The sequence below is a fragment of the Fistularia commersonii genome, chromosome 1 (genome assembly GCF_037954325.1).
Source record: "Fistularia commersonii isolate RoL2024-O1a breed Wild chromosome 1, RoL_Fcom_v1.0, whole genome shotgun sequence".
Lineage (NCBI taxonomy): Eukaryota > Metazoa > Chordata > Actinopteri > Syngnathiformes > Fistulariidae > Fistularia > Fistularia commersonii.
Genome location: NC_141284.1, coordinates 29,516,744 through 29,525,185, shown reverse-complemented (window position 1 = coordinate 29,525,185; position 8,442 = coordinate 29,516,744). Strand labels below are relative to the sequence as shown.

At 50.6% G+C, this 8,442-nt stretch overlaps 1 protein-coding gene across 1 annotated transcript; it reads left to right on the top strand.

The window, feature by feature from the left end:
* The first annotated feature begins 5,055 nt into the window (after positions 1-5,055).
* LOC147238146 (G protein-coupled receptor 151) lies at positions 5,056-7,127 on the top strand. Its single transcript, XM_086163264.1, has one exon. It carries the CDS (start codon positions 5,175-5,177, stop codon positions 6,339-6,341), a length of 1,167 nt encoding a protein of 388 aa, XP_086019390.1. The 5' UTR covers positions 5,056-5,174; the 3' UTR covers positions 6,342-7,127.
* Positions 7,128-8,442: the final 1,315 nt, after the last annotated feature.

Below are 8,442 nucleotides of genomic sequence, written 5' to 3'. Positions count from 1 at the left end.
ACAGGTTAAATTTGAGACACCACGCATTCACTGACTGACATCATGCATGTAGACACAAAGTGAAAGCAAATTTCCCTGAAGAAGCAGCATTTGCAAAGTTCCAGATTTGTTTATCATGAACGCTCCAATGTCTCGGTAAATAATGTACCCACTGAGAGCTGTTTTGGGGGATCCTCGTTTAACCTGAAATATTCATCTAGTTGATTGACATTTCTTTTTAAATCCATTCAATGTCCCACATAGGAAACTTAAGGACAACATTACTGTTTTCTTCAACATTTTCAGCACATTGTATGTCCGAGGCATCGACACTCGACGTGGTGGTCGAAACAAATTATCAGGTGATGATTTTCCTGCAGCGGCTGGCGATTCGGACACGCGACACCAAAGAACCCCTGTTGGATTGTCCCTTCTCCCCGTGTCTGCTCTGGTTTCCTCCCTCGGTCCAAAAACACGCAGCGGCTCCTTTGGGAAAAATAGCCCAGATGTGCGAACGAGAGCGTGAACATTTGTCCGTCGTCACATGTGCCCCCGGGATTGACCCGCGACCGGGCCGGGTGAAGGCCGCCTCTCGGCCGATGGCGGCTGGCATCGGCTCCGGCGTCCCCCGCGACCCCGGCTTTCCTGGTTTGACAATGCGAGCGTTGTCACTGGTTTATATACGTTCAGAACATAGAAATGATGTGTGATTTCCACTGGCGGAGGCCAAGGACCCCGGCCGTGGCGTCACCTCAGCCCTCTGAATATGAATGCCGCCCGCTCTTTCGCTGCATATCTCACTCGACTTCATGAAGCTCCACGTCTCCCGAGCCCCCATACTGTGGCGGCGCCTCCGGTTGCCTGGCGACGAGCCCTCTCAGACGAGGTGACAGCATTTGAGTGGGCTCCCTCCGCTCTCTGCACCACCGATACCACAACCACGACCGCAATCCTCATCGTCCTTCCGTCTTACATTCAGTTGCTCTTCAATAAAACACGCCTCATACTTTGTCCTTTAGCTCACTTCTTCCGAGGAAGCAGAAGATGAAATAGCCCGTCCACCTGAATTATCCATACAGACCCGAATCAAAGAGGATTAAAGTCAACAAAACAAACTTTCCCCCTCGGTATCCTGAATGACGAAAACATATTTAATTCGGAGTTGTGTGCAAGGATTAGCATTTTTCTACAGCATTTGATCGTACCAATATCCTCTACATTATACGTTTATATTCGGCTTCATGTGATTGCAAGGTTTTGTCCTATGTTCAAATTATTACCTAACATGGAAACCCACGAGATCACAAAATCAACGACACATTTGTTGAGGGGAAAAAAAGAACTCTAACGCCACACGGTAATACATCTTTATCAATATTATAAAAAGGTTTAGGCAAAATATCAATATGGTTAAAAAAACCTATGAGAACTGTTTTTAAGAACCAAAGGTATTGATACTTCTGTGGTGCTGCGTTGCTTTGGGTGTCCCAGTGCTTCCCGGGCCGAGAGGCCGATGGTGGGACGCCTGGTTCTCCGTTTGGCGCTGCGTTTACTGGTTTGCTCTTTGCCAGATTGTCACATTCAGCAGTAGACCTGCTCTCGAGCTTCAGGGATTTCAGCTACCCCAAAAAGAGGATCCCTTGTGTGCTTTTTGGGAAGACATGTCCCCCCAGCGCTCCCGCCCCACCGGGCCTCGACCCCTTCCATCCTTCTCTTACCTTCAAAATGAATCGACTTTGGGGTCCAGGCCCGCTTCTTTGACAGGACAATCTGGCAAGCATGGAGCCGGCAGATGCAGACGCCCTCCGTCGTATCCTCGGCTTCCAGCGAGCCCGGCTGCAGAGACGTCGGCTGAAAGTATCCCCTACCCTGTGGAGAGCCCAAGGTCCCCCCATTAGAGCCTTTTTCTGGTGATTTGGGTTCCTGATGCCGTTTTTTTGTCCCAGTGTTCTCCGGTGTTTGACCAGCAACCCCTCGGTTGTCCCTCCAAGTGCTCTCGCACAGCTTACGCCATGAATTAACAGAGAGGGAAAACAGCGCATCGAGCCACCGCTCTGTGGGAAGGGAGAGCCTCGTGCTTCAGTCCTACAGGACCTTCACTTTGGAGCTTCACAGGGTTTTCGACCACCTGCCCAGCACATAAAGTAGCAATGAAAAGCCTGTCCAGCCAATCTCAGCCGGTCTCCTCCGGCTACCGCAACATTTCAATTTCAATGTGACACCTTGTTTTCAAACGTCTCCCCGGTCAGAACTAATAGCTGTGACTTTTCTGCTGTTTCTGGCAGGTCGGCTCTCCTTCGCCTCACACAGACAAACGTACAGTTTTGACATCTGTCTGCCGACTCCGGCCACAGTCGTCCACATAAATGGTATCGATCCAGGGACCGATGGTTGTCGTCCCATCGCAGAGTAAATTTTGAAAATTGTGCAAAGTAATGTATGCTGGACTCCCGACAAGCTTTTTATACAGAAGCAGAAAAATAAAATCAAACGGTACCTGTCAATCTTTTCTACGTAGTGTATCTCTTCTCACACCTTTACATCTTATCCTTTGATTCACTGAGGAAAGTAACATCACTTGCATTTTTTTTCAAACATCACATAACATATCACATAAGTCTTCCAACGCAAATGAAAAAAAACAACAAAAACAGACTTTGTTTCCTTCATCCCGTTGCGTGTCATGACCGGGTCAAGGGGCGCAGCTCAGTGAGGAGCACCTGGTGGCAAGACTTACACCCACGAGGCCCGAAAGCAAACAGGGTCCCCCTTCCCATGGGTCCACCGTCCATCGGAGGGGCCAAGGGGGTCGGGTGTCGTGTTAGCCGGGTGGTGAGCGAAGGCGGGGACCTCGCTTCGATCCTCGGCTGCAGAAGCCGGCTCCAGGAACGTGGAAGGTCCCCTCCCTGGCAGCTGAATAAACTTAGCTGTGTGCCAAACGGAGCTGACATGTCATACTTTTTGCTCCCCACTGATGGAAAGCGACATGGAGATTGACTTCTGGACGGCTTCCGGGATATTCTTCTCCACCATTGGGTGGCTTAAGAGGCAGATTGGAGCACTGATGAACTTCACTCCAAGACTTCCTCAATCCTACCGACTGGTCTGAGGACTTGGACGTGGGCTGCCCCGTTACTTGGAGACGATTTGTTTTGGCCGTTAAAAAGCTCTTCTGTGGAAGGGCCGCACAGGAGCTTGAGGAGCTAGATGAGATCTGCCCCATGTGCCTCAAGACACCGGTCGTACGGCGCACCCCTGCAACGCTGCATGGATGCCTCATGATTGGCAGACAAGGGCGGTGTTCTCCCACTTTAAAAAGGTGGACTAGGGGGTTTGCTACATCTACATCTACAGAGGGATTGCACTCCTCAGTGACCCTTGTGAGGTCTATTCGGGGGTCCGGGACGCATCCCGTCCTCTCCAAGACACATCCCGACAGGCCGGCGTCAGTGAGATCTGGACCTGCTTCCATCGCTGGTCCTGTGGGCTTACCGGACAGCGGTTCAGGAGTCCACCAAGGGTACCCCAGCTGGCCTTATGCTTGGACGGGAACTACGCACACCTGTGGGTTTGGTTTTTGGACCTCTTCACAAATGAGCCACCGTAAAACTCTTGGACGTCGCGTACAGGGTCAGGTCGATGAAGCGTGTAGTGGTCCTACACCGAGACAGGTTGGTGTCATATTGACCACAGACAGAGGGTGACGTAGGGCCAGCGCTGGATACCTCACCTATAGAGCCTACTGGGGAGGCCTTCGACCGGCCCCGTCGACACACCTTTTGGGGTATTTATCGTGGACTTGAAGGTTGCTGAGGACAGCCAGCCAGCTCGGTGGGGGTTATGTGGCGTCTCGTGGGGAGACTTGCAGGAGCGTCTTGTCAGCACCCTTTGCTTCGGCAGTCGTTATTTTTCCAGCCTTGTGGAGTCGAACACTTGAAAGAGCAGGTGTTTTTGCAAGTGTTTAATTCAGGTCCAGATGTGGCGCGGAAACCCGCGCTTTACTTTGCCGACAGGAGGCCACCAATGTGTGTGAAGGCGCCAATATTGGGACCGTTTGTGAAAACATACCTCTTCACCGAGCACTACCTTACTTATCGCATTTAGCCCCAAACACCCCCCCACCAAAAAAAAAAAAAAAAAAAAAAGAGGATGAAATGAGTGTATATATGTATATGGTTCTGAGACGGCTACTTGGTTGAGTGTCACTTCTGACTTCCAACTACTGGTGCTTTGGATCTTTGGTGACTGAATTGCACTTCTTGTAAGTCACTTTGGATAAAAGCGACTGCTTAATGACTGGAATGTAACATCATGTCATGTAATGTTTGTGTTATTAATTGTTCTGTTTGTCGCACGGTCATTGCACGGTCACCGGGGGTTCGAAGAAGTCGTCTGTACCGCTTAAATCTACAAAATAACAAGTGCCAACGCTCCAGTTTTCTCGGGTAATGTTCCCGCCTTTACTTTCCTCACGTCCGCCCTCTGCTCAGAGGTCAGTTAGGACCGAAGGCATCTACTGGGGTTCCAACCGATAACAGGGACGGGTCCAGCCAGATATTGTAGCGAGTCACGAATGTTGGGGTGATGTCCATGCCTGTTTTCTGAGTGATTTGGGGGTTGCTGGGAATGATGTGGATGTGGTTTGGGGTGCAATGAATTCTGGGTCCTTCTTACCTGGAACTGAGCGGGAAGAGTGAGTTGTATTGCGGGCTCTGCGGCCAACAAGATGCTGCTCATGAAACAGAGTTTCACCGTCACCCGGGTGTTTCCCTGACTGAAACGCCACAATATGTTCCAGTCACGGTTGCAGGTGCGATGAATTTAGGAGCTCTCTAGATTTTGTGTCTGTAAGCGTCCCCCGCAGTCACCAGGCTGCATCTGCGGTGAGATGTGTCTGTTTGCGCGGGCTCTTTGCGGGTGAGGCGCGTCTGGAGCGGCGCCCCGCACCTGCTCTGAATGCAGATGGCGTCACGCTGCGCTCACATTTGGGCTGCAGCCCGGAGCCAGGCTGCTCGGGGAAAGTGACGTGGGAGGTTGACGACGCTAAATGGCAGCTCTTGAAATAAGCCACCTGCCGGCGCGCCCGCCTCACTCTGCCGCCGCCGCCGCCGCCGCCGCGACCTCCGCGTCTGCGACGACCCCGAGGGCGAAAGACGGTCCTTTTCGGGAGTCGCTCTGAGGCTGCAGGGGAGGAGATGGAGTCGGATCGACCGGCGAACTTCTCCTCCTTCGATTTGGTCGGGGGGATTCAGCTTCTCCAGGACGAGGACGCGCGGAGCGCCGTGCCCGTCGTCCTCATCGGCATCTGCGTGTCCGGGGCCGTGGGAAACCTGCTGGTGCTGCTGGTTTTCATCGGCGACTTCCGCCACGGCCGGGGCTCCGAGGCGAAGGCGCTGCTCGCGGCCCTGGTCTCCACGGACCTGCTCCTCCTGCTGCTGTGCGCGCCCGTGCGCGCCGTCGCCTTCTCCAAGCGGACGTGGACGCTGGGCGCCTTCGTGTGCCGCACCGCCGACTGGTTCCAGCACTCGTGCGTGGTGGCCAAAACGCTGATCGTGGCCGTGACCACCCGGGCCAAGCACACGGTGCTGGGGGGCCCCGCGGCGGGGGCCCTCCGCGGCCCGACGTGGATCCACGGCGCGCTGGCCCTGGTGTGGACCGTGGCCATGACCTTCCCCATCCCGCAGCTGCTGTTCGCCTCCCTGGTTCCGCGCGGCGGCGGCGGCGGCTACGTCTGCGTGTCGCTGATCCCGGCGTGCGCGTCCGACTTCATGGGGCTCTTCTACAAGATCTACCCCACCGTGACCTTCGTGGCGCCGGTGGTCGCCGCCGTGGCGTACCACACCGCGGCGCTGCACACGGCGGTGAACTTCGCGCCCGGGCCGCAGCAGCAGAGCAAGGTGAGCCTGGTGCTTCTGTGCCTGAGCGGCGAGCTGGGGCTCCTGCTGCTCCCCGAGTGGGGCGCCTTCACCTGGGCGAGGCTGGGCTTCGGCCGCCCCCCCGCCGGCCTGCTCGTCTTCGCGCAGGTCACGCTGTACGCGTGCAGCGCCGCGTCCCCGCTCGTCCTGGTGGTCATGTACGACGACGTGCGCCGGGGACTGGCCGCCGCGTGGATCGCCGCGACCTGCAGGGAGGCCCGGCGGCCGCCGCGCAACAGGTGCGCCAAAGCGGGCGGCGGCGGTGGCGGCGGCGGCGGCGGCAGCGGCGCGGAGACCGGCACCAACGACGTGGCCAACGCCGTGGCGCAGCGGGACGAGGAGAAGACCTTTCCGGACGTGGAGCACTTCTGGACGGGCCGCAGGAACACGCAGGTGGAGGAGGCGCAGGATCCCGTTCCGTGGGAGAGAGAGGAGAAAATGCTCTGAAGCGTTTTCTGGTGCGACGCCGCGCACTTCTCATCCGTCCTGAGAGGCTGGAGTTTTGTCGAGAGTTCGATGTAAACTATCCTCATCATTATTGGGAGTATTAGTAGTAGTAGTAATTGTAATTGTAGTAGCGGGGGGGCGGGGAGGGGGGGGGCACTGGTAGTACAAGTAATAATACTAATAATACAAGCATAGCAAAATACCATTACTACTACTACTAATAATAATGTACACAGTCGTGGATCTGTGTTTTCATGCGCTTCTATGGCTTGTAAATACTTGTTTTTGCCTCCAGTGAATTAGAAAAACCTTTTGGAGGATTGTGGGTTGAACTCCTCTTTTTTAGCTCCATAAAACAAATCACCCTGGCCATTTCGACAGGGGATGAATGAACCATCAAATCTCTCCATTTAATTGAGACGGGATGATATACAGGGGGAATAGACATCATTTGTCCATATTAAACTCTCATCCAGATGCAGGATTTAGGTCAAGCCAATAATTACATTTCAGTGAAAAGACAGTGATGTCAGATTTAAAGACACGGTATTGGATGGCGTGTAGAATCAGGTTATGCCGGTGTAATGTAGCACAGCGTGTCCTTTTGGCAAATAAATGACGATAGTAGATATTCTTGTGGCTGTAACATGACTTTTTGCTGATGAATGTGTTGCTATGTTTATATTCTGGTATTATTCTCGGTGTTAGATTAAAAGTTTATTTTATGCTCAAACATTTGGCTCTTTGTAAAATGTTTAATAAAAGTTTGAATTTAGTCATATAAAAGTATTTGTGTCTTTGTATTTCAGTGTGTGTGTATGTTTGTGTTCAGGGATTGACAAACTGCTCAGATAGTAGTTGACAATCATTTGCAAGTTATTTCCAGGTAAAATATGAACTGATACAGGAAAAGAAAATTCCATGTGCTTCTCTAAAAAGTCAAAACATCTCCCTCGTCAGTGTTCTTATTATTTCATCAATTATTTGCTGCTAATTTTTAAGGCAATGTCATTAATATTTCTGTTTGATTGTTTCACTATTTTGTAGCTATTTCATGATTGTTTATGTTTAAAAGAATTTTAAAATGAGAATCACGAGTAAAATCGAGACTAAAGTTTTAAAGGACACAAAGTTAATAAGACCTATCGTTAAAAAGTTAAAGTTATATTTGCTTTGCCGACGATACTTAAAGTTGGATACTTTCTAACAAGCTCAAGGTCTAATAAACAATATTATTACGTATTTATGACAGAAATGCATTGGATTCCAAACTGTAGCAAATATTACGGGACACGTCGCTGGCCTCGCCGCCATTAGTTGGTATAAAAACTGAAATTCTTATCACTTCTTTAAACATCACATAACTTAATGCTTTTGTTCATTCAGTCACTTTCACACCTTTATCTCGAGCATTTTTTCAAGCAAGAATTTCAGGAAAAATAACTAATTCAATTAAACATTAGCGAAAAAAAGTAGTAAAAAAAAAACAAAAAACTGGAACTTGGAAGTATCCGTAAAATGAAATGACTAAAAATCTAAAATATAGGAAGGTTTTACAATAGCAAGAATTTACATAGAAATTATCCACCGAAATTTTTAACTCAAGAAATAGGCTAGATTTTTCCAAGGAAATTTCAAAAATCCTCAAAAAGGATTCAAAAATTGGAAGGAAGTACAGAGACACCCCTCAAAGCTCAGCAGAAGGAACGGACAGAGAAACCGAACGCAAGCATTTATCATACCAAGAATTTATAAAAAAAATGGCTCCTCTGTGTTTTGGGGTTCTTGTTTTTCTACCTGATGTGGATGTTCAGTTATTTTGTTGGCCCACGTGACCTGCGTCGTCACGTTAACCTTTCAGCAACCATGAAAAGAAAACTGCTTTTAGTGGTCGGTGTGTTTACCAGCGAAGCGGCAGCCGCCTGTGGCTGCGGCGTCCTGACATTTCAGTATGCTTGAGTGAAAAGAAAGGTTAGGGGTTGAAGTGCGGAGCTCCTCAACATTATTGTGCTCCTGTTTATCATTTATTCATTAGCAGTAAACCATGTCTGTCCAAATGTCTGCCCTCGGGCTCCGTCCGTTCTCTTTCTTTTTCCTGGAT